At 44.4% G+C, this 26,279-nt stretch overlaps 1 protein-coding gene across 2 annotated transcripts; it reads left to right on the top strand.

Moving 5' to 3' along the window:
- The first annotated feature begins 4,426 nt into the window (after positions 1 to 4,426).
- P4HB (prolyl 4-hydroxylase subunit beta) lies at positions 4,427 to 24,889 on the top strand. 2 transcript variants are annotated; one of them, XR_004425910.1, is made up of 12 exons: positions 4,427 to 4,685; positions 5,770 to 5,976; positions 10,625 to 10,758; positions 11,261 to 11,398; positions 15,766 to 15,870; positions 16,440 to 16,565; positions 17,299 to 17,499; positions 19,870 to 19,990; positions 20,167 to 20,348; positions 20,699 to 20,785; positions 21,132 to 21,207; positions 23,838 to 23,887. XR_004425910.1 is itself a non-coding variant. In XM_033139092.1 (11 exons), the coding sequence occupies exons 1-11, from the start codon at positions 4,520 to 4,522 to the stop codon at positions 23,919 to 23,921; spliced, it is 1,551 nt and encodes a 516-aa protein (XP_032994983.1). In that variant the 5' UTR covers positions 4,427 to 4,519; the 3' UTR covers positions 23,922 to 24,889. The 2 variants fall into 2 exon arrangements, 1 of the variants encoding a protein (XP_032994983.1); XM_033139092.1 differs by lacking the exon at positions 21,132 to 21,207 and having other exon boundaries at positions 23,838 to 24,889.
- Positions 24,890 to 26,279: the final 1,390 nt, after the last annotated feature.

Here is a 26,279-nt window from a genome sequence, read left to right as displayed (position 1 = left end):
GGAAAAGAGGATAGTGATGACTGCCCTTCTGGAAAGGGAATGCACCTTCTGCATAAATATTTGCTTAACTGCAGATTTGCCTGCATGAAGGAAGAAGAGTAATTATTACATAATTTAACTGAGGGGATGATTTACCTTACACTTGGATTGAGTACTACAATTAGAGGGAAGGCAGTAATATGCAAGAAGGTCCTTAATGTGCATTGTGGCTTTCTTAATAGCTCGACTCTTAAGTACTTGAAAGGTAGATTCACTGAACTTGTTGTAGGGGCTTATCTCTGAGCAGACCCCCGACAGACAAGCCAAAGATGAATCAAACTCTAGATTGTGCTTTCTCCACCCACTAAGCCAAACATATCCATGAATTACATACTGGTAGGTGTTTGTCAGTCTCCATAGTTTTGAAGAAAAAACAGGAGGTTACTAAGCCTCAGCTTCAGTTATGCCTGCCTGCTCTAAATTCTCAGTTGTGGTGATACATGCCCCCTGCCCTCTCCTGTGTTTTATCAGAAATGAGTCCCTTTTGTATTACATACTGCACTGGCTTCCTAAGGTTGAAATAACAACTTTTCTCACTCCTTTATTACTTCCAGCCTGGAGCTGCCTCACATTTTAGCTCTACTCGTTTCCCTACCCAGTGGTGTCTGCTTGCTCAGGCTGGCCCACTGTCCTATGAATAGATCAGACAGAAATAAAGGTAGGACTTTGAGCTGAATTGCCTTTGGATGGCGTTTACAGGGAGGGCATCTTGCAAAGCTGGATATCTCTGATGACGTGTCCCAGCAGTACTAAGTCTAACAACGCTGTCTCTCCTCTCTGTCCCATGCATACACCCTGATGAAGAAAGAGAGATCTGTTTGCACAACTAGAGCAGCTTGGCTGAGAGAAACACACCCACATTTGAGTGGGTTAACAGCAACATGACGGAAATGCAGCAGAGCCTTGGAAGTGTTTAATGTGCAGTTCAAAGCAGACCTTCCTTGTACTCTGCCCTGGCGAGCCATATCAAGCAAAACATTTTAAATGAAGTTAAGACCACATTACAGGGTGTGTGTACAATTCTTTCCAAAACTAGGACCTTTTAACCAAAGTTAGCATGAGGTTTCTCTATTCATTAATAGGCTATACTTGCATGTAGTCTATTTGTATTTGTTATTCCTACTAGGAATATTTGAACATGAAAACTGTTTAAGCTAGTAGAAATGTGAGAGCCTTCCAGCTTTGGGATCTTTCCAGCCTTATATGTATTTACTTTGCCATACGTAGAGTTGCTTACTCCTGGTGGCAAAGGATCTAGGACTCCTACTGAAATACTCTCCCTGGGTGTGCCCAAATTTATAATGCTCTGTTGAATAGTGCTGCTGCTAACTTGTTCAATCCTGTGCTGTTGGAATGCTATTATACTTGTAAAAGCTAAGTGTTTGTGTCCCCTGAGTCCATCCATTCCACACTGAATGCCAGATAGCAATCCTATGTCTTGCAGAAAGGCAAGGTACACAAAAAAGATGCTCCAGCTTTGGATTTCTACCTAAACTGGCTAGACTAATAGATTCTTACTGTGTGCATACTGACTACCAGGGGCTGAAGCAATGTGGGATTTTCCACTCACTAGAGACACACACCAGGACTGAAAGAAAGAATATAATGTCTAAATACCAAACTAGACTAGAAGCTCAGTGTAAAGGACTGCTTACATTGCTCTGGGTTTTGCCAAGCCTAAATATTTTGAATATCAAAACTATTTGGTCATGTTGCACAGCAGCAGAAACATCCCTTAAAACTTTGCTGAAGTTATACAGCTCATAACTATTTCAGCATTCATATACAAAGCCAAATAATGCCACTGAAGTTGATGGCAATTGTGAGTAGGCAAGATGAGTCAACTACATGGATGATCCATTGATGCAATTGTCCTTGAGGTTCCTGGACATGCAAATTTATACAACGAAAATATCCATTCACTAGCTCTGTATGATAAGCATCTCTTTGTATGATACAAAAATGCACATGGGGGAAATCTGAAAAATAAGTGACATACTTTAAGTACTTGGAAAAAGTTTTTTGAAAGTTTGTTATCAGCAGGTGGCTAGTGTAAAATTACATGATTTGGAATTTTGTCATATTTTACCTGATTCATCTAAGACCAAAGGAAATGATTGGTTTGTTGTTGTTGTTTAGTGGTGTCTGACTCTTCATGACCCCATGGACCAGAGCACACCGGGCACTGTCTTCCACGGCCTCCCGCAGTTTGGTCAAACTCATGTTAGTAGCTTCGAGAACACTGTCCAACCATGTCGTCCTCTGTTGTCCCCTTCTCCTTGTGCCCTCAGTCTTTCCCAACATCAGGGTCTTTTCCAGGGAATCTTCTCTTCTCATGAGGTGGCCAAAGTATTGGAACCTCAACTTCAGGATCTGTCGTTCCAGTAAGCACTCAGGGCTGATTTCCTTAAGAATGAATAGGTTTGATCTTCTTGCAGTCCATGGGACTCTCAACCATCTCCTCCAGCAGCATAAAAATGTTTTAAAATGTTAATTGACCTAAGAGCTCAGCTGTCCACTTAACAACTGCTATTATTTCTTAAAAACACAGGATACTATAAAATGTGAGTTGTGTTTAGCATAGGAAACCTAAGCAGAGCAAATTGATCCAAATATAAAGCAAATTGAAATTATAAATGCAATTATTTCTTGGAACCTGGACATTGGATATAGCCAGATTACTTATGTAGAAACACAGACAGGACTGCACTGCCATTATGTGAAATCCAATTGTATCATACTCAGAACAGAGCCACTAAATCAGGTTACTTAATTCCATTGATTTCAGTGGATCTACTTTGAGCATAACTAATGTTGGCTGCCTCCCAATGATTTTATTCAGTGCCTACACAGAAGCCTTACTGAATTCAATGGGGCTAACTCCTGGGTGAGTGAGGTTAAGATTGCAGTCTTAGTTTACAATGCATGCCAGCTCAGACATAAGCCACATAGATTTCAATGGGACTTTCTTCCAGTTAAGTTAGTAAAGGTCTGAAGCTTGACTCTCAATCTAAACATTATGGCAAATTTGGCTGTCTCAACTCTTATGCTGTTAGACATAAACAACACTTCACATACAGCCTGCAGTGGACCACTCTCCCAGAGCTCCAATTGTGATGGATTGTGGCACAGGTCTTTGGAATGGTGGTGGTAATGCTGATGTATAAAGGATGGAATGTTTTTTTCAGAAACTATTTGGCTTGGTTCTGCCACTTTGCTGCCCTGCCCTTTCAAATACTGACATATAAAATGCATTATTATAACGACCATATATTGTAAACCAGGGAACAGAAGAGGAAATCCAAACAACATGGGAGTGTAAATGATCCAGACATTGGTATGTATTTCCCATATAAATAACCACAAAATGTTTTTATTTTATTTATCAACAAATTCTATTTGAGCAAACTCCTGATTATTGCTGGGGGGGGGGCTGTCGTCCACGTAATATAGTTACACTATTCCTTGCAGGAGTAAAAAGGTGAAGTCAAAAAGCAGGAGAGGAAGGCATAAAAGTATTCCTTTTCGGTCCAACACCGCAGGCCTAACTACCTCTACTCAAAAGCAAGTTCTACTGAATTCAGTGGGGCTTGATCCCATGTAAATGGGGGTTAGGACTGCTGCCCAAGCCTCAGAGAATTCTATAGTACTGACTTCTGAGTAAACATGCTAGGGTTATATGTAAAATATATAATAAAAATGGTAATACAAAAATATAATATGCGCTTATTCTCATTAGAAAAAAATCCCAACAGTGAAGCATATACAAAGGCAATGCATTTAACACATGCAGATGTACACACTAAAAAACTTCCCATCTTAATAAAATTGCTCGCTTGAGTTCCCCGCTCCCCCGTCCACTCCTAAGCAATTCTTATGCAAAAGCCTCCACCTCGTTCGTATATTCCCGGAAACATTTGTTTCCTTGCAAGGTTTCAATTCCGGGTCGCTCATTTAATAGGGCCAGTCAGAATCAAACACGAACGAGGTCTCCCTGCTACATTCAAGCACGCATGCGCCGCGCGAGGCGGGCGTGTCTCTCGAATGCCACGTTCCAAAGAAGAGAGGCGAAAGTAGGCGGGGAGGGGAGGGAGTTTCGTTGAGGTCAACCAATCAGAAACGGCGGGTCTGAGGGTCTAAGCGCGGGCGCGTTATCCAATCGTACTCTCCGGAGAGGTCGGTATGACCAATCAAAGCCCGCGGAGCAAAGGAAACTCTCGCGGCTGTTCGGAAGTGGGAAAGAAAAGGAGACGCGACCTTTAAAGCTGACCAATCCAGGACCGGAGGGCGGCCCTAGGCTCCACGCCAGTTCAATGGGAGCTGAAGCGTAGGAGGACGGAAGCAGCCAATGGGCGATAGACGCAGCGGGGAGAAGGCGGGTTTATAAAGCGGGAGGCGGGCGCGGAGTGTTCTCTTTTGCGGCGCCTGTTCGTGGTCCGGTCTGTTCGCCTGGGATCCTGCCGTCATTGTCAGCGCCGCCATGAAGACCGCTCTGCTCTTGTCTCCGCTCCTCTGCCTGCTCTTCCTGGGACGGGCCTGCCTGGCCGACGACGCGGATATCGAAGAGGACGAGGGCGTCCTGGTGCTCAAGGCGGCCAACTTCGAGCGGGCGTTGGAGCAGCACCCGAACATCCTGGTGGAGTTCTGTGAGTGGAGGGGCGCCGGGGGGGGGGAGCGCGGATGAGGCTGGAGAGGGAAGGCCGGCCGGGTGGGAGGGAGGGGGAACTGAAGTTGGAGTCCCCCTGTTCTTGACCCTTTAGGCAGTGATGGGGAACTGACTTTTTCACGTTAGCCATTAGGGATGGGGAACAGACTTTTTCCCTACGCCATTAGGGAAACAACCTCTGCCTATTCAGACGTTACACTGTTCACGTGAGAAGGGAACTTGCGAGAGCTGGCGTGCGCCGGTTGCGGTAATGTCTGTGCCAGCCCAAAGAGGGGCCTGCAGGCGTTTGCTCGTCTTTTGTTGTTGGCGTGACCCGGATGCGTGGAATGGCCCGGTGCTACTGTTGCCCTATATTTTTAGCCTTGAAAATAAGGGTATAGATAGATGCTTACCAGTTGGCTATGAGACACTGGTAGTGTCTGATGCAGGAGAGAACAGGGGCCCGCTGAAGATTTTTTAAGAGTGCAAAATGCGTCTGAAATGCACCTCTCTGAAGTATTGGGGAAAGCAGTTCTGCATTGTGCCAGGTTATGTCTGTTGGTGGCATTGCAATAGCACCAGGAGTACTGTTGGAAGGGGTGTGCCAGTAAAGTTGAGAGGCTTCAGTGGAGTCTTGGAAGACTTCCAAGGTTGGATGTGCTGTGCTAGTTGCAGGTTGTTGCTGAGGGCAGTGTGGGACAAGAAACTTTGAACTATGCACTGGGGAGAGATTTACATCAAGTAAGCAACAGTATTGTATCAAAGGATTAAGCTTTTATCTTGCTCTTCTAGATATTCTACACTTACACATTGTCTTGCCTACTCATTGCTTTTCCACTGCAGAGACTGCTTGTAAAGTAATAGGTGAAGAGGGGGAGACTTCATGTTAGGATTTTGTGATAGGAAAGGTGCTGGTTATAGTACTACAGGGCAGTCAATGTGAAGCTTTCCTTGCCATAATTTTCACCTGTCACCTGGATGTGATCTGCATAGAATGTTTTGCTGTTGTGGGTGATAGAAAGTATCAGTGTTGGAGGGTTGCACAGTAATTGCTTTGGTACTAAGTACTGTACTTCTTTTTTCAGATGCACCTTGGTGTGGTCACTGTAAAGCTCTGGCCCCAGAGTATGTGAAGGCGGCAGCAAAATTGAAATCTGACAACTCAGAAATCAGGCTGGCCAAGGTGGATGCAACAGAAGAATCAGAGCTTGCCCAACAGTTTGGTGTTCGAGGCTACCCTACTATCAAATTCTTCAAGAATGGCGATAAATCATCCCCTAAAGAATACACAGGTGAGACTATGGTAATGGTTAAAAAGTCTGGAACATGTGAATTGATGTGGGGGGGACCAAACCTGGAACATAAAGCTAAAGTGACACAAGAGGATACTTCTTGGTTTTGATGCCTAAACTGTTGGCATTCACTTCACATTGTTCAAATATGGTTCTCTGCCTCCTTTAAGCTGTTTGTTCATGTTGTATATATATTTCACCAGTTCAAAAGGTCTCTGCTAAATAGTCGCATGAAAAAAGTTTTTCGTAGAGGACTTGCAACTTTGTCCTTGCATGTAATTCTCTTAGTCACTAAAAAGACAAGGATAATCTGTTAAATAGGAATAAGGTACCATGGTTTCACATTTCTAGCTTAGAACTCCTCTGATGCAAATTAAGGACAAGTTAGTGTTGCTTTTTTAATAGTTGCACTTAGGATATATCTGTTCCCTGCTTTGTATATGACGGAATCACAAATGCAGAATTGCAGCTCTTGGAGCAATTTGCTGCATGTAATACCCTCCCTCACTATTGTTTATTCCTTACAGCCCAATTCTGTGTATATCTATTCAGTAGTAAGCTCCATGGAGGTCAGTGAGGCTTGCTGCCAAGAAGAGGTAGATAGGGCTACAGCCAAAGGCAATAAAATCTATTAAGCAGTGACTATTTCAGTGTCTGTATTCTGAACGGCATTCTAGCCTTGAAGGAGAAGCCTGTGACTCAAGGCACTGAGCTCATGCCACTGCTCAGTCATAGCCATTCATTCACTAGAGTCTATTTCAGCCTCTTTCCTATGTATAAAATGGATGTCCTATTTTTTGAAGTTGTATCAAAACTAAATGAAAGTTTATCAAATATTTCATATTCCCAGTTTTGTGTAACTAAGACAAGCATGCACCTGTAGTTGCGTTTAAAAACACAGAAGCATAGGCACTAGCATGTCATAAATGATAAAAAAATAGTAACGATTTTTCTTCCATGTGTTACTTGTTGGAAAATGGGGTTGAGGTGGAAGTCTAGCAGTATCTGTAGGACATGCGGATGAGTAAGGCTGCTTTATAACATTACCGGCACTCTCCTCCCTGTTGTCCCTCAGCAAAAAACCTCTGATCCATCCAGCCTTCTGCTCTCTGGACTTGATTGTCTTGCCTGTATTTAGCACTCTTGGCAAAATTATTCTGACCACAGAAATACCCTTCTTGCAGCCCTATGTTGCCTTTGAGTCCTCCCTGATTCAGCTTCAAAGCTCTCAGTAGCTTTGACCCTCTTGCCTCACTGCTGGCCCATCCTCCCACATCTCTTTCCCTGTCTCATGCTTGGCCAGCTCCTCCATGCTTGGTCATCTAGCTGCCTTCTGCTCCTTCAATGACTCTACCTTGTGACTTGAACTGCCTCCCAAAACCCTTCCTACATAACCATTTGCAAAATCACATTTTCCACGAAGCTTTTGACAGACCCCCTACTCTTAATGCACCATTGCAACTAACTAAGCCTTTAATACATGTAACTGAAATGTAATTCTTCCCATGTTTACCCCATCCCTCTTTCCCTTCCGTTCCTTTGTTTGCCTGCTTTATCTGTTTCTAAATGGTAAGAGCCTTGGGGCAGGGACATGTCCTTCATCTGAATGCTTTTGTTGAGATTCTTGCCGTACAGGGGATCAGATTAGATAAACCCCAGGGTCACTCTCAATTCTACAATTCTATAATTCTGTGAGTTGTGCCATGTACATGGATGATATAAGTGCTAGACAAACTTCTTTATCACCAAAGCTACTGGCAGATTGCTGATCAACATGCCTGATCATTCTAAATGGTTGATTATTCTGATTGTAACATACTTTCCCCTAACCCAGATATCATAATGGAAGGCCTGTGGTTGAAGGTGGAGTTATTAAAACTCCTAGTCATTTTAAAAATAAAAATCAGACAGGTCAAAATAATAAACAGCATTTAAGGCTTTAAAACGTAGTAGTGGCTGATGGAAGGTTCAGGGGTGGGTTGGGGGGCATAAGAAGCCTGTTCCTTAGACATGGCTGCTGATTCTCTCAAAAGATTCCATGGTGACAGTTGGAAAGAATCCCTCCGTCCTTAGGATTCTGCCACCTAGAAATAGGCACAAGAGTCTCCTCATTCAGGAAACTGAATGGTCTTCAGCTATTGACTTTTTTGTGCTGGTAGCTGGTGAAAAACTGCATTGGGAGGGCAACACTACAAAATGGCCAGTCCCCCATCCTTGGATCCAATTGTAGGGGAAGATGAGCTTCCAGCTATAGGAGAAAAAGTGCTTTCAGTTGTAGAGGAAGATGAGCTTTCAGTTGTAGGGGAAGAAGATGAGCTTTCAGTTGTAGGGGAAGATGAGCTTCCAGTTATAGGGGAAGAAGTGCTTTCAGTTGTATGGGAAGAAGAGCTTGCAGCAGCCACAGAAGCCACATGTAGGATAAGCTTCCCCACAGGTATGACTACCCTGCCTCTGATTTTGGCTTTCTTGAAAGGCAATGTGCGCAGCCACTTTGAGTGCTGGTAAAGTTAGTGATTACCTTTTGCATATAAATAATAATAATAATAATAGGTTTATATTTATTTATTTATTAAATTTCCAAACTACCCTTCATCCAAGGATTGCAGGGCAGTTTACAATATCAAAACACAAACATACATTGAATAGTAACAAACAAAAAGCAATAACCCATCCCCATGTTGCTGTATCAATATATGCATTAAATGTTAAAGGCTTGTTTATATGAGTACTTTCATGTGTGGTAAAAGTAGCTGTAATAAGCAATCTCATACATCTTGAGCTGAATTCTTTGGGCATCATTCTCGACTTGGGGGGGGGGTGTACAGTATAGCTTGGTCCAGCAGAGTTTTGAGAGCTGCCTGTAGAATATGGAGTACACACCCCTTCTGTTTCTCAGACTGCTTGGCCATGTGCAAGTAAGGAAAGTAGGGCTCTGTCCCCAGTACCAGCTTCACCTAACCTGGCTAGCCAAGCCAAAACACATATTTGTCAGGATCTAGCCCCTCCCCTCCACTTCAGTGCAATCCTCTGCATGCTTTTATACGTCCCATTGTATTCAGTGGGGTTTACTCCCAGGTAAGTGTGCATAGGATGGTGGTCTTATCCCAGAGCTTGCACTGCAGGAGATTCAGTGCTCCCCTGTCCTGCTGCAAACTTTGGGAGTGAAGGAGGCAAGGCAGTGGAAGGTGGTGGCTGTTCCTAACTTCCCTCTTCAAAGCTTACAGCTGGGGTATGGCTCTTTCCTGTTGTTTCATCAATAAAGCTCAATAAAACTGGGACAGTTTCTGCACTGCCACCCCCAAGCTTCAGGAAGGCTGCAGCCCCACTTGTTACCCCTGCATGAGGATGATGGTCACAGTGAGCAGGTATCTACCCTCCTGCCTATAGGAATCTTTCTGTTCGCAGGTATAGGGAAGGGCAATTCGTATTATTTACATTTGGAGAATTTTGAAATGGAGATTGGCATAGTAACTTACTATCTTAACATTGTATATAATCAGCGCAAGATGTGCTTAAAGCAGATTCTGAAGGCAGCTTGTTTTGAGTGGAGCCTCCCAAGAGTTAGAAATACAGATCTAATTTTAACAGCGTTGAAAAACCTATTAGTTGCTTTTAAGCTTGGGTACTATGGTAGAAGGACGTGGGTGGCATTGTGGGTTAAACCACAGAGCCTAGGGCTTGCCAATCAGAAGGTCGGCGGTTCAAATCCCCATGACGGGGTGAGCTCCTGTTGCTCAGTCCCTGCTCCTGCCAACCTAGCAGTTTGAAAGCACGTCAAAGTGCAAGTACAGTGGTACCTCAGGTTAAGAACTTAATTCATTCCGGAGGTCCGTTCTTAACCAGAAACTGTTCTTAACCTGAAGCACCACTTTAGCCAGTGGGGCCTCCCGCTGCTGCTGCGCCGCTGCCACCCAATTTCTGTTCTCATCCTGAAGCAAAGCTCTTAACCCGAGGTACTATTTCTGGGTTAGCGGACTCTGTAACCTGAAGCGTCTGTAACCCGAGGTACCACTGTAGATAAATAGGTACTGCTCCGGCGGGAAGGTAAAAGGCATTTCCATGCACTGCTCTGGTTCGCCAGAAGTGGCTTAGTCATGCTGGCCATGTGACTCGGAAGCTGTTCACTGGCTCCCTCGGCCAGTAAAGTGAGATGAGCACCGCAACCGCAGAGTCAGACACTACTGGACCTCATGGTCAGGGGTCCCTTTACCTTTACTATGGTATAAAATCTTGCTTCCTGTTTCCCCCCCCCCCCCCCTTCACTCGGGCATTTTGTGGTATTCTTCGGCATGAAGATGCTTGCATCTTGCAGAACGTTTTGCATCAGTGATATTATAATGTGACCAAAGCTCTAAATATACATGAGCCAATGTGGTGATGGAAACAGCGTGCTCTTAAATGTTACTATGAAATATTTTTTGCACCAAGTAAAGCAGCTTTGTGCTCAATAGCACCTTCTGGTGGCTACTTGCTTTTGGAAAGCAAAGAGGTAAGAGAAGATGATGGCTTATTTCCCTAGAAAGGTGAACAGAAACTCTTTCCCCTTTGAACCAGGAAATAATGGGAGTTTCCACTTGGGGTGATTAGATCAAGTGCTCCAACTTAAATGTGAGAGAGATTCTGATGTGTCATTTCCCCCCTAATGCAGCTGGCAGGGAAGCAGATGACATTGTCAACTGGTTGAAGAAACGCACAGGGCCAGCAGCCACTGCCCTGGCAGATGTAGCTGCTGCTGAGAAACTGGTGGAATCCAGTGAAGTTGCTGTGATCGGGTTCTTCAAGGTAGAGTGCTTCACTCGGTTACTGCTGCTTTTAGCTGACCTCCCTTGGACGCCTTTATCTGGGAAGAGATTACACCAGGGCTCGCTAACCTGTTTGCGTCCATGGACAGTCTAACACAAAGTTCCCTGGGTGACCTGAGCCTAGACAGTCTCTTAACCTAACCTACCTCCCATTGGGGAGGAGGAGAACCATGTATGGCACCTCCAGCTCCTAGGGGGAAGGTGGGATAAAAATAGAATAAATAAACTTGCAAACCTGAGAAACATGTGGGCATCACACACCTCAACCTGTTCAATTGGTTACAGTAGAATCAGTCATGCCCAATTTCAGTGGGGAGGGGAATTTTTGGACACGGGGAAATTACAGCTAGAGTACGATGCCCATTTCTTTATCCCATCTTGGCTCTTCGTTGTTCTTGCATCACTGAGTAAGCAACATGCATCAAATCAAGGCATGGTGTGGAGTATTTAAAACTTAAAATCTTTTTTCCCCTTTCCGTTAGGATGCAGAATCTGATGCTGCCAAGCAGTTCTTGTTGGCAGCAGAGTCCATTGATGACATTCCTTTTGGGATCTCTTCCAACAGCGATGTCTTTGCCAAATACCAGCTCAGCAAAGATGGAGTTGCCCTTTTTAAGAAGGTGAGTGGTGCAAAATATTCCCATTATGTGCTAAGTCTGGCTGGCTGCACTCTGCTTCCCCAATATGTTTCTGTTCCACACCCACCCACACTGTTACTGTATTTGTAGAAAGTTCACACAGGTCCAGATGGTGCTCTAAAAACTTGATTTGAAGGAGGAAATTGGAAACCACTTGAATTTTTTCTCATCAGCTTCCCCCTCACCCCTGGTAGTGCTCTTATATCTTGAGAGTGCATGGGCTTTAGCCTGTAAAACCCAGTTGCTTCCTCAAGGGGTACTTCTAGTATCACAACTGAAGTGGTAGTGTGAAGAGGAACTGATGCTGGGCTTTTGTTTTCAAGGTCAATATAGATGATTAAGGCAAGAGAATCTTAATGATTGGCAGCAAGACTCGTTGCCACTTAAGTTGCAGTTCTCTAGAACAAAACCAGTCTTTCCACTGCTGAGCTTGTTGGTGGAAACTAAGCACGCTGGATGGATTGTGAAAGCAGAACAGGAAGAAGCAGTCTGATTAGCTTATTCAGCAAGTTAACATTGTTAATATAGTAGCTTGGCCTGTTCAGATGTTAGAGAACCAGAACGGAGGAGGTAGTTTAGGGGGGGAAACTTCCAAACAGGGACACTCTTGTGGAGGAAAAAACACCCCTGCTTTGTGTTTTTGTAGGAGGAGCAAGATCTTTACTTATGCCATTGTCGATGTTTAGGTTGCCAAAGTGGTTTGTCAAAAGGCATGGGGCCCTCAAAGGAGCAACCATTAAGGGAGAAAATCTGACTCCAGAATCCTCCAGAACTTACTGTAGTTGTGGGCATTGACTTTTGATAGTGGGAATGAGCACCATTACAAAGTGGATGGAGACCCCACAGTGACCATACCCTTCTCTCCACCTGAGAAGAGTAGAGCAGTGTATGCTCTCTCCTGCTATAAAGGCATCTATAGCCTGCAGATTACACCCTGACTGCCTCTTTAAGGTCAATTCTCCCTGCTTCAGACAGGCGTTTCCACCTTCAAGTTTGGCATGTTAAGCGGAATACTTGCTTTAAAAAACCTTTCAATCTGTTAAGGGGGTGGGGAAGTTGTGTTTGGCCAGCACTTTTGTTAAAGGCTAGGAGGTAAATTTCTGATTGGCCAGCTCTTCTATCTAAAAGGGGTGTTTTTTCTGAGTGGCTTTAGAACTTTCCTCACTCTTCTTCTCCTTATCTTCCTCTTCAGTCTTGGAGCTGTTGAGACTTCAACCAGCCAAAGTAAAAACAAATCCCTTTTAGTTGCCAAAAGGACACTTGCCCAGGCTTCTAAACGCTTCAGTTGCACACCTGTCAAATGTTTGAATTTTTACATAGTTAACTCCTTGGTGCTGCCTTTTTTCCTTTTTACCTTTTTTGCTTCCAACGAAAATGAAACAAGCTTTCAGCAGATGCTACATTTGAATCTGTTCCTCCCACATTTGCACATGGCCCCATAGAGCTTGAGTGTCATCAAGTGACCTCACTGATGTCAGGGAATATTGCTTGGAATGAGAAAAACCGTCCGCTGAAGTGTAAGCAGTTACAGAATTGGACAGGACGTGAAATGCCCCTGCAGCTGTTAAGTGGTGAAGCACTGGGAGGAATTCAATGTAGTGCTAAGCAGATAGCTCTGTCAGCACGATAATTTCTGCTTGCCTGATGGAATGACCCGCCTCTCTTTCCCTCCCTCCCCACATGTTGTTCTGGGGATTGTCCACACACACACACACACCCTGCTACCTGAGTCAAGGGGAGTAAAGCCCTGTTGTGTTCGCAAAGTCTTTATATGGTCTTCTGCTAGCAGGCCTAGTTAATTGAAGCAGCCCTCTAAACTTTGGGGCTGGTGAGAGTGGCACTAAGAATCTTCTGGACTGTGGGCAAGACTGCCTTTGGAATCTTGAGGTATCTCTAAGTTGGCTAGTTTCTGCTAAGATTACAGGGTATAGTAAAAGCAGAGCTGGTAGGTTCTAAATCAGGCTTCCTCAATCTCTGCCCTCCAGATGTTTTGAGACTACAATTCCCATCATCGCTGACCACTGGTCCTGCTAGCTAGGAATCCTGGGAGTTGTAGGCCAAAAACATCTGGAGGGCTGAGGTTGAGGAAGCCTGTGAAGCCTGTTCTTTTTCTGTTCTTTTCTGTGAAGCCTGTTCTAAATGCATCTCACTGGAGGTGCATGAAGGCCAGGAACCGGTTTATTAGAAGTCCTACGTAGCACACATAAACAAGCAGAGGTGTTATTGGCAGAACCGTAGAACATGTGGTAAGGCTGCACATTTTCAAGTTTTGTTTCTTTGTGACCGCTGACGTGTGCCTCCTTCCCAAGTGCATTCTAATAAACTGTTCTTCAGGGATAGGTTGCATTAAAAACTGGCATTTTATTTAAAAAAAACTTCTGAATGTGCTAACAGCATTTTTGGTTAACCTGCCAATGTGAAGGCAGGTAGCTCTTACTATATATATGGTGTCTGAGGGAATACTGGCTTACCTAAGGCTATCTATTGAGTTCATGGCTAAGGTGAGATTTGAACACAGCATTACAACTACCCAACTTTGCTTTTTGTTTCCTTGTCTTTTGCATAAACTTCACTTCGTCTTGAAGTAGATTTCTTTGCATAACTTTCCTGGAAAGTTACTCAAACAGTGACCTATGTGCGCGTCCCCCAGAGTTGTGTCGCTAGGGAGCCCAACCAATGGAATCACTGCTTTCGCTTGCATGTCTTGGTGGATAACCTTGATTCTCCTATGTCTGTTACTCCCTGCCCCTTTCCAGGGTGCCAGGAAAGTTTTTGAGAACCTGGACATTAATAGGTGTTGCTCTGCAGCAAAATTATTCCTGGCAGAGGAATGATAGCGTGCTTTCTGACTTCTGTTCCTGCTTGGCTAACAATAGCCCTGCAGGGATGTGTTGTACTCTGAGTAAACTGCTATATATTTACTGGTTCTATGTTGTGTGCTGCCGCCTAGGACACTACCTCCCTTTTAGTGGTTCTGTTGATCAGATAAATATATCTGCTTCCAGCAAGACCTGCACAACCTGTTACCTACCAGGAAATGAGCAACCTGCTTATGTGACTCTTGAGAGTTGTGTATTTAAAATATTGTAGAGTGTTGATGAAACCCCTTTTGAGGTAGTGGGTATGTAGCAAGAATCTGGCAATCCACTTAGTGCCAAACTTCTTTCTAGTCGCTGCTCTGTTTACTCCTGTGGAGCCTTGAATCTTAGCTTGTTAGTAAGATGAGAGCTTTGGCTGAGATTCTACCCTGGATTTTAACTTGAGAAATTCTGTGTCTTGCTTGCAGTGTGAAATGTGCACCGTAGTTTGTGTCAAGAGTTGTCAGTGGGAGCCCTACAGATAAAACACTCAAGATTGTATATTCTGTACTTGTAAATATTGGGAGAAATGATGGATAGAAACCAAGCTGGACTTCATGTTTGCCTTTCCCCCCCATAAATCTGAATAATAGCCTGGTTGTGGCAGAAGATAAATGTTGGGCCCTAAAGTTCCAGTCCTCAAACTCCTGTCCTGTTTTATATGTAATACTAGTCCAAACTATGACATGGCATGTGGGCTATTGGAGAGAGCTCTTTTGCTTCTCTGCTCCTCCTGCATTTGTTGTGAGCTAAGTCGTGATTTGGCTCAGTGTTGTGTTTGAACCTGAGTTCGTGGTTCACCCACCACAAGAATCCAAGCCCAGGTTTGGATAACACGTGAGCCTGAAGCAGTCTTTGGTTTACAGCAGTGCAGCAGCAGAAGGACTGGAGGAGGAGCAAAATGGCCATAATCTTGTCCCTGGTACAGTGGTACCTCGGGTTACATACGCTTCAGGTTACATATACTTCAGGTTACATACTCTGCTAACCCAAAAATAACGCTTCAGGTTAAGAACTTTGTTTCAGGATAAGAACAGAAATCATGCTCTGGTGGCGCAGCGGCAGCGGGAGGTCCCATTAGCTAAAGTGGTAATTCAGGTTAAGAACAGTTTCAGGTTAAGAACGAACCTCCAGAACGAATTAAGTACATAACCAGAGGTACCACTGTAGTCAGGTGTGTTCAAGATAAGCCATAGCTTGGATTAGCATTGAATGTGAACTGAGCCATTCTCAGTTTTGCTGTGCCAGCCTTTAGTCCTACATACTTGCACACATTTTTTCATAGACATAAGGGTTAGAAACCTAAACCACCACCGACGTTTTTAGGAAACTGAATGATTTACTCAATACCGAATTCTGCATGCCTGTAGAATTTTGGCATACACTCAACCTGCCCATAACCTGGCTGATGACCCAACTGTAACTCTTGATTGATATCAACTGTAAGTCGGCTTGATTTATTTTCATGAGTCCCTTTGTGCTTGTTTCCAGTTTGATGAAGGACGTAACAACTATGAAGGGGAGATAACAAAAGAGAATTTGTTGAACTTCATCAAATCAAACCAGCTGCCTTTGGTGATTGAATTCACTGAACAGGTATGGAAGTGGCTCTCTAGCAAGGCAGGGTTGGTTGGCTGGGTGACCTAATCCACACTTTGATCTGTGTCTACCAGTCAGGAGTGGAGAATGCTAACCAGACAAATTATACTAAGTAGGTAAAAGGTAAAGGGACCCCTGACCATTAGGTCCAGTCGTGTCTGACTCTGGGGTTGCGGTGCTCATCTCACGTTACTGGCCGAGGGAGCCGGCGTACAGCTTCTGGGTCATGTGGCCAGCATGACAAAGCCGCTTCTGGTGAACCAGAGCAGCACACGGAAACGCCGTTTACCTTCCCACCAGAGCAGTACCTATTTATCTACTTGCACTTTGACGTGCTTTCGAACTGCTAGGTGGGCAGGAGCTGGGACCGAGCAACGGGAGCTCACCCCGTTGTGGGGATTCGAACCGCTGACCTTCTGATCAGCAAACCATGGCTCTGTGGTTTAAACCACAGCGCCACCTGCGTCCCAAGTAGAATGAACTTCAAATGAGGGAGGGGGAGTTTGCATAATCTTTGCAACCTGGTAACATTCTTGGCCTTAGCATGCATCTATTTCTTCTTCCAGACTGCACCCAAAATCTTTGGAGGAGAGATCAAGACCCACATCCTGTTGTTCCTGCCCAAGAGTGTTACAGACTACCAGGGAAAACTGGATAACTTCAAAAAAGCAGCAGAGAGCTTCAAAGGGAAGGTGAGGACCAGGAAGTGACGTATTAAAAATCCCCCCCCCCCCCGGTGAACACTGACTCTTACAGTTCTAATATTACTGTTCCTCAGGGAGGACATGGATTAGGATCATAGGAGTTTCAGAATATAGATAAGTAACATGAAAAGTAGCCCAAGCTGCTTCAGCATAGACTGTTCTTTAATAGCCCCAGCAATCAGGTGACAGCTCTAGAAGTCTTTGAATGAATAAGCTTGGTCACTGGCTGCACTGAAACACCCTGGGGAGACTTGAGGAATGTTCAGGGGAGCCCTGTTGGGGGGGCATACCATCCTTTCATTAACTTGCAAGCTCATATCTTCCTGTGTTATCTCTCTTTTACGCTGAGGAACATTTAGGGGAGATGGCAGGGACAGAATGGGGTGTGTGAAGCCAACGGGCAGAATGGGGGAGTCCCCGCTGACTCGAGTCCTGTAACGGAACCCTGGTGTAAGTGACTCCCCCAGGGAAGCTGCAGAAAGAATGTGGTTGTTTAAGGGAGCCGTGGAATCAAAAAGGTTGAAAACCATTGAGCTAGGTACTTGACAACTATTAAGCGGACAAGAACTTGCTTTAGGCTTATAGTTGGGCATGAAACACAATTAGGGTGGCAGGAGAAAGAATAGTTACTGAGGGAGGACTTAAATAGCTAGTTTCTTGCCTGTGCCATGCATTTGTCTAATGCCTCGATTCCACTGTTCTTCCTTTCTCCTCCGCCAAGATCTTGTTCATCTTCATAGACAGTGACCATGGCGATAACCAGAGGATCTTGGAGTTCTTTGGCCTCAAGAAAGAGGAGTGCCCTGCCATCCGCCTCATTACCCTGGAGGAGGAAATGACGAAGTACAAGCCAGATTCAGAAGAGCTGACTCCGGAAAACATCAGGGACTTCTGCAACAAGTTCTTGGAGGGCAAAGTTAAGGTAATTCTTTTTCCCCCTTCCTTTTTTTTTGTATCTTGTTTTTGAGACAGGCATCCATGTGAGGTGATCCCTGCAGCACGAATCACACGAAACCTGAGAACAGTCACGTGGCACGAAGTCTTTCAAGCTGGCTTTGCAGCACGTCCAGCAGCCCAGTATTTAGACTTCATGCTGAGAAGCCCAAAGGGCAAAGCCAGTGGGGCACGGTGCCAGTATGGAAATAGCCTTTAAATGCTGATAAAGTGAGCTTGACAAGTCTGGGAGCTGCTCATAGAACTGCATCACCAGCTCTTAAGAACTACCTTGCCGTAATGGCATGGCAGAACAGGCAGCATGGCCTTGTCCTCATGTGGCACGAGCGCTTGGGAGGCTTCCGTCTTAATCTGGAGACGAAAGCAGCTGTACAGAGCCAGCTACTGCTTTTGTTCTGCCCCACACCTGAATTCTGCAGGGCTCTTTCTTGGCTCTGCCTATTTCATTTACTTTCCTTGCCTCCCATTATTCCTTTTCCTGTTCAGTGAAGTTGGAACTTTCATCTTAATTACTCAGTCGACTGGACAAGTACACCTTTAAAGAAAATCTGCAGGTCCTTTGAAAAACTGGAAGGGCTTATTGAACGAGGCTAAAAATTCAGGATGACCTTTCTAATTGGGAAAGCTGAGTTGATGATAGGGAAGAAAACGTATTGAGTGATACCTAGCTTGACGGACATTCTTGAATAGGATACAGGACTATGGTAGATCTATTTTGGAACGCATAGACAGTAAGGTGTTGCATGACATAAAAGGTAAAATACATTCTAGGTTTTATTAATGCATATTCATGTTGTAGTACTCTTTTGGTCAGCCTGTTAACAAATGAGTGCGAGCATGTGATCAACAAAGCCTCTGCCACTTGGCTGTAAAGGCTGAGTGTTGTATATCTAAATGTTTTCCCCATACAGTATCAGACTCTGTAGATAGGAAGCTAGTGCGTTTCTGGAGAAGGAAAGGCTAGAACTCCGTTCTGCTCTGTAGCTTTCTGCTAGATTGGGGGTATATGGTCATTGAATCATGCAGTCCCCCCACCTTCACACTGAAGGTGGTACCATCCCATAGGTGATATAGCACATGCCTCCTTTTTAATGTGTAGCTTAGCCCCTCAGGTGGCATTCCTAACTTCTGAAAAGACACTTGAAGTTATTTAGAACTACAGGGATGTTTCGTGTGCTGGAAAGCAAATAGGAATAGAAACATTACAAAGACCTCTAACCTCAGAAAAGATTATGTTCAGCATTGGCCTGTTTGAAGACCCCTCAGATTCATGAGATACAGTATGCATGGCCTTCAATCAAAAGTAGATCTAGGGTTGAACAGTTTTAAGTTGGGATTTTCAAAGCAGTTGATAGATGAAAGATGTAGCCTAGGGGAAGTTGTAGGATATTTTCAGATGGGCTTCGAGACAAATTGAATGTTAAGCATGTTGGAAGGATAGAACACTTAATAGAACCCTGTGTTTGCATGCAGAATGTCCAGCTTAGATCCTTGGGGCACCTCCAGGTAGGTCTGGGAGAGGTTGTCTGAAACCCTGGAGATCAGGGTGCTGAATGGACCAGTGATCTGACTTCTGTACAAGACAACTGCCACAATGGTCTAATAGGTCACTTTCATTTTTAAAATGCTCTGGAAAACATCCTATACCTCCTCTATGGCTAGGTGATATATTGTCCAAAATGGATATTTCCATATCGTGATATCAGTTTCATAATTTTTGACCTGGTATTATACAGTCATACCTCGGTTTACGGCAAACTTCAGGTTGCACACTGCACTGAATTGCGTCACGTGCGTGCACAGATGCAGCGGTGCAGGTTGCGAACACGCCTCCCGCACAGATCGCGTTCGCAACCCGAGCGTCCACTGTATTGTGAATCGTGTGTGTGTGTGTGTGTATACATGTACTATGCAAAAATAATCATGCAGGAAAAACCATGAATCCATCCCGCCAATGCCTGTACATAGCACCATCCTTATTTTAGCCCTAACTCCCTCTTGTAAAAATATTGCAACTAATCTGACTCTTGCAGCCATCTCCTCTTGCTTTCTATACATATATCTTGCCATGCATTTCTTTTGTTCTTTAACTGAATCAGAGTGGGCTCCCTGTAAATACGCATCCTTCATGCAGCAGCTCATGAAGGACATGGCTGGGTCATTGGGTGGGGTGGGGGTTGACTTTGAAGGAGGAAGTCTATATTAATCGGACTTTTTATAGCCTCTGGCTTTTGTCAGTTGCTCTGGCCTGTCTTGGAACAGTGGGTGGGAGGGCTTCCTGTTGGCGCATTCCATGCTGTTGCTTTCATGTGGGTTCCTTTTTGCTTGTCTGTTTCAGCCCCACCTGATGAGCCAAGATGTTTCTGATGACTGGGACAAACAACCTGTCAAAGTTCTGGTTGGGAAAAACTTTGAAGAAGTGGCCTTTGATGAGAATAAGAACGTGTTTGTGGAATTCTGTAAGTATTTGGGTAGCCGAGCCCACATGCACTCGCACCTCAGCGCATCTTGTCTTGAGTTGCACAGGTTCAGCTAGCGAAGAATGTCTCTCAGGTGGCAGGAAATGGAACTGGGGAGTGAGTGGTTCTTGCTGAACAGATGCTAATCTGGGTTTTGTCCCCTTTCTGACTTGCAGATGCTCCCTGGTGTGGCCACTGCAAGCAGCTGGCTCCCATCTGGGATAAACTAGGCGAGACGTACAAAGACCATGAAAACATCATCATTGCCAAAATGGACTCCACAGCCAATGAAGTTGAGGCCGTGAAAGTCCACAGCTTCCCTACTCTCAAGTTTTTCCCCGCAGGCCCTGGCAGAACGGTGAGGAGACTGGTGGTCGATCGGTGTAGGTTGCTGCCCCTGGGTGTTTTTCTTTCCCCTCCCAGGGTGTGCCTTGGTTTGAGTTGCCGAGGGTGGGTTCACAGGGGGGTTCTTGCTATTGTAGGGGGGAGGATTGCTTCGTAGAGGATGGTGCTCATGTGCGGGCTATTCTCTCCTCGCAGCGATCATGGGAATCTAGTGGCTGGCTGCTCTTCTTCGACTCGTATGGGTGAAGGTGAATTTTCCAATCCCCCTTTTTTTTTTTTTTGCTTAGCTGTTCAGAAAGCGATTCTTCAGCCCCCAGTGCCCAGCTTTGCCTTTTGACTGCTGACGCTCCTTTGCTTTTGCAGGTTGTAGACTACAATGGCGAGAGAACGCTGGAAGGTTTTAAGAAGTTCCTGGAAAGTGGAGGAAAGGATGGGGGTGTAGATGAAGATGTGAGTATCTAAATCTAGGCTGTGGAAGTTTGGGGCACTGGCCTGTGTAGCTGTTTTAGGGCAGGGTTCAGATGCGACCCGCGAGGAAGGGAAGTTTTGTCCTGCAAAGCTACTTTGGGCTTACTGTGACGGCCGAGAAAGCTGGTTCCTTAGCAACTTGTAAATAAAGCACAGCTGGTAATACCCAGAATGAACTGGGGTGGTGGGGAAGGGTGTTCCTGAATACCTGCCATTCCATGTGGACTAACCAGGCCACACAAACAGGCAGTCAGCCTGTGAGAGCCCCACCATTCCCAGATCAACTGCAAATGTTCAAGAAACATGATTTTTTTTACATTTTCCCCAGCGTTGACCCTACTATCTGTAGTTCTCAAGAGATGACCCTACACTGAGTTGGCTCTTTCTCCAGCACCCAGCACCAGGTGCGAGTGTCCTCTTGCTTGAGTCAAGTAGTCGCTGCTGCCAGCATGTGTAACAATTTTTGCTTGTTCTGTTGCTGTGCTAGCAATGCTACTGGCTCTTTGCAGCACTGCTAGGCTTATCTGGGTGCTGCTGCCCAGCAGGAGTAGCAGCTGAACATGGAGGGGGTAGAGCTCATAGCCCAAGTTGGAATTGCTGTGCATTCAGGGCTGTCGTTCCTCCATTTCCATTGGATGCAGGGAGCAACTGGTGACCCAGCCTTTGCACCTCTGCATGTTCCTGGACCCTGTATGATGGGTTCTGTGTGATTTAAAGCTCTGTAGACTACACTTCTAGACCTACAGTTACCAAGGGTGCCAGCTATTTGGTACAGTGACCATGAGCGATGCATACACAGAAATTATATCCCAATTTGATTCCTTTGTCCCTGTTTTGAGCTTGATTAAGTCTTTGCACCAGGCTTTGTGATTTAAGAGTGAACTGGCTTTGATATTCAGCATCTTGGTGATAGACACTATGATTAGCTTTCACTTATATGATTCTCAGGCACAGACCTGGCACTAACATGCAGCTGAGACCTAGCAGAGTAGGGCTGGCTGGCCCCATTTTGCTTCAGCTTGTTTGATTCTTAATCATCTCTGTACACTTTGGAAATTTGGATTTGTATTCAGTTTGGTTGTTTGTCAGGTTCCAACACCTTGAAGACGGATAGCTTTTGAACCTGTGTTCTATAAGATGTCGCCCGTGGACGTTTGGGTATAAAAACAAGAGTACTGAGCAAAAGAATTGGCCAAAAAATGGCCGTTAAATCTTCTTGGATTGTAGCAGATCCTTGAATCTGGGTATCATGGAAACAGATTTTGAATTGAAGAATGTGATTGAAGGCAAACAGATTCTGTCCTTCCTATGAATGGTATTCCAGTCCCTCACGGCTGATTTTTGGAGGTGCTGTGTTGGCTATTGGCTGGCACTGCATATTTCTTGCAGGTGCTTTTTTATTTTCTCATTTTGAGAAGAAGAATAGTGTGCTAGCAGGTTTTTCATAGTTGCTAGCTCAACAGTACAGTGTGTACTCCATTCAAAAAGCATTGGTACCAGATGCTGAGAACAGGATAATGCTAAACATCTGTCTCTTATTCAGCATAGGGCGGCTGTTGTTGAAGATAACAGCCTATATTCTTTGCTTCTTGTCAGTATGCTGGTAGCCAGTCTATATTCTTTGCTTCTTAAGGCAATGCAGTGGAATGGTAATAGTGCAGAAATGTCCAAGAGGTCGATTGCGACCTACTGGTAGATCCCCGGGAGGTTTTGGTAGATCGCTGTCGATCGCTGGGTCCCTTTCCTTAGCGTTGGTAAAATAGAATTTGGCCTTGCCCCCTCGCTCTGCCCTCTATTGTTGCACGATTTGCAGAATGGAAGGCGAAGTTTACTCAGTGAGGCTGTTTGCTTCCCCAGCAATCTGTTGGTGAGTGTCTGCTCCCCATTTTCCTTAGAATTAGGCAAGAGTTAAGCCTTGAGCTCCCAAAAAACGGGGCTTTCCTTCCAAAAAAAAAAAAGCTCAACAACTTTGACCTGAACCCCCAAAAGGGGGTCTCTTGGGAGTTGCCCCCCCCCCCGGTATAGTGTATATGAGATCATTGGCTGAGGGTATGCAAATTACTGAGGATTTTGGAAGCCACTGGAAGGCAACACTTCTGAAGAAAGAACAGAACATTGGTGGGTTTAGACCACAAATCTAAGGAACAGCCAATTGAATTTGCAGTATAGAGTACTGCATCAGTCATTCAGACTGCATCTCCACTTGTTTTACTTTTGCTTATTACTGTGAATGGAGTATTTATTTGTGAACGGACTGGTGCAGTTCTCTTGCAAGGCTTCCCTGATAATGAACCTGAATGTGACCTGTCAGGATCGTCTCCTGTGATTATGCCTATTCTGGAGCTACTACTAATATTTGCTTAGAAAGTTCAAAGACAGATACTGGAACAGCTGCCTTAATCGCAGCTTCACTTTATCTGTTACTTTTGGTGTGTTTGTGTGTGGATGTGAGATCAGATTTTACTTTAACAGTACATGGTTGTGTTAATGAAGTTTTAATAGTTTTAATTCTAAAGTAAGTTTCTTTGAGGTCTTTTGTGCACTTCTTGGTTGAGCAAAATGTTAAAATCACCAACTTGGTTTTCAAATGTGATGGCATGCACCTGATGCAGAATGCTATAAAAATGGAGAATGTGCTACAGTTGCTACAGCAGTTTTTTTTTATCCATTCAAGTAATTTTCAGATATGTAGGGCAAGCAGAAAGCCAACAGACCTAGTGTTGACCCCATTGTCTTACAAGTTCCTTCTGCCTGGTGTGTGGAAATTTGTAGGTTGTTTCCATTTTTATTTTATTTTATTTTGCCTTGAGTGACTTGATAGAATGCATGGACTTTCCTTGGCCTGCACATCTTGGGAGGCAGGACTCTGTCTGCCAGAGGAGCAAAGTTCTGAGCATAGAGGCAATTACATGAGTTTCTCATGCTATTAAGGGCAATGACAGCTGCGCTGGCAGGAGCTAACTGTGTGTTGGCCTCCTTGGCACTGGCTGTGAGAGAAGCTGCAGCTGACCAAGCTTTTTCTTCATTTGAACAGGATCTGGAAGATCTAGAGGATGCTGAAGAGCCAGATGCAGAAGAAGACGACGATGACGCAAACACTGTAAAAGATGAACTGTAAAGACAAGTCCAATCTGCATATCCCCAGACACTACACTGTGGCTGCCACTTCATGCAGTTAAGCAAGTCCAGAACCAACTTGAACCAGAAGGCAGATGCTGTCTGAGAGTACAGGGAATGGTCTAAAGTAACCTTTCATCCTAACCTGTCTGTCAACTGATTCCTCTACTTAATTTTTATTATTATTATTTTCAGTTTGGAAGAGGGATCTGCCTAAGTAGCCAGCCCTGCTGGGTCTTCTCTTTCCCCCCTCCTTTACACACTGTGATGTACATTTTCTTTTCCTAGAGTGTTCTGTGATCTGGGTAGAAGCAGATTGAAATGGCAACATGTCCCATTGCCTAACTCACATTGGAGCCTCACCAGTAATGCCGCCTTAAAACTAACTCACACTTGTCCAAATGTCATAAGCTGCTGTTGGCCCGGCAGGGTCTTGGATACTGTCTCAGCTGTTTTTCAATTACTATTTCATTTTTGGGCTCCTCCAGTGTGGAGGAACCTACTAGGCTGACCACAGTGGTGGCAGTGGAAAGGGGAATGAGCAGGTCCTCTTAACTCATTGCATGGTCTTGCTTCCCTTTTATGCTGAACAGTATATGTATCTCTCTCTTCCAAAGATTAGGACGGCATAGAAGACTGTCCTTGAGGGGAAAGGACCCAATTACTCCTGAGGCAAAACCTTAACTTGTGTTGCCACCTTGCCCCCTGAACAAACAATACGAATTGCTCTTTACGCATTTGCTTTGTGAATGGGTCTCCCAGGCATTTACAGAGCTGTTTGGGAAGGGGCCTACCAGAATGAAACAAAAAGGACACTCAATAACTAGGTTTTTTTGTCGGGGTACTTGAGAGCCAAGGAGTGATGGGAGGACAAGAATGTATGTTGACAGAATTTGAATTAGTTTGGAGCATCTATGATGCTAAAAAGAATGGAACTCATTGGCCAAATAAAAGTTGATTTTAATACTATATTGTGTATTTGACTGTTTTGTTTGAACTCTGGTTTAAGGAGAACTCTTTTCTCAGCTAGGCCAGGAAGGATGAAAATGGATTTAAGGTTTTTTCTGTCGCTGAAACTTGCTTGCATGATAAATATTCCCCCCCCCCCCAAACTTATATCCAGCCTTTTGCATGTTCTTACTATGGAATTCAAATGTTTTGCACAAATGCACATTTGAACAAAGTAACTTCATTTGTGCAAAGTATTGCTTTAGGTTTTCAATAGCTGAAGAACAGTATGTTCCATGGGAAGCGAACATGGTACTCTCCAGAGGTATGCTATCACTTTCATTTTCGGCTGTTTTGACTTCAGCTTATGAAAGTCCAATAGCAAGTATCTGGAGGGTGGATTTATGCTTTCTGGTAGCAAAACATTAAAGAAAAATGGCAGTAGTGGGAAATTACCTACTAAGGGAATATAGAATGATAAAAACCGTTCATAGATAATAATAAAAAATCCCATCTGTACATTGAAACATTGATTACATAAAAAAATGCCTGAATTATTTTATCTGCATTCAGCTGTGTGCAAAACTGTACTTGTAGGGGTGGGGTGGGGAATCCTAGATGCAACATTCCAGGAAATGTACAGGGTCAAGTGAGGGGGACCTGACTCTCCACTTCCACTTAATTGCTTATAACTCAGGAGATGAGCTCAGTCCGTATGTACTCCTGAATAAGGGGATAGTGCAGGCTGTGTCCCTAGTAAATTGGGAATTCTATCTGGTAATAAAATGTAAATTATGGCAGAAGGAGACAGTACAGTAATAGACCATTATTATTGGGGGGGGGGGGAGATACATATAGTTCCAAGCAAAAATTTTGTGGCTTGGTATCTGAGCTTAATGGGGCTTACCAGACATGGGAGCTAAAAATGGCTACCATACAGCTGCAAAGTCGTGAAGACCAGATTTGCCTCATTGCACTTTTAAATGATGTGTGAATGTTTCAAAAACTGCAGTCAAAAAAATTACTTACACCACATTTTCAAGCCTCCCCCCCCCCGCAAAAAAAAAATCAGTTCTGAGTTATACTCCATGTTATGGCTACCAACATAAAGATAACTAGCTCTTTCGGAAATAGATTATTGGTTTGATCAGAACATGAAAAAGTGCCACATTCCCCACAGTGCCTCCAGCAGAGGGATTTGGGTGTTCACAAGATTTGTTGACATTTTCACTGGGGGCTTTTCAGCTGGAACTCTGGAGAAGTAGCACTGTGTTAGTGTCACTCATTGTACATTTTAAGTGAATTTTCCTGGATGCTAGAGGAGGTAGGTGAAGAGTTTAGAAGACCAGGAGAACTCCCATGAGTGTTGGTAAATTTCCTTTCCTAGATCTACTTCTAATAAGAGGTGTGG

The sequence above is a fragment of the Lacerta agilis genome, chromosome 2, assembly GCF_009819535.1.
Source record: "Lacerta agilis isolate rLacAgi1 chromosome 2, rLacAgi1.pri, whole genome shotgun sequence".
NCBI classification, from domain to species: domain Eukaryota; kingdom Metazoa; phylum Chordata; class Lepidosauria; order Squamata; family Lacertidae; genus Lacerta; species Lacerta agilis.
Note: the sequence above shows the minus strand (reverse complement) of the source record. Positions and strands in the feature narration are given on the sequence as shown.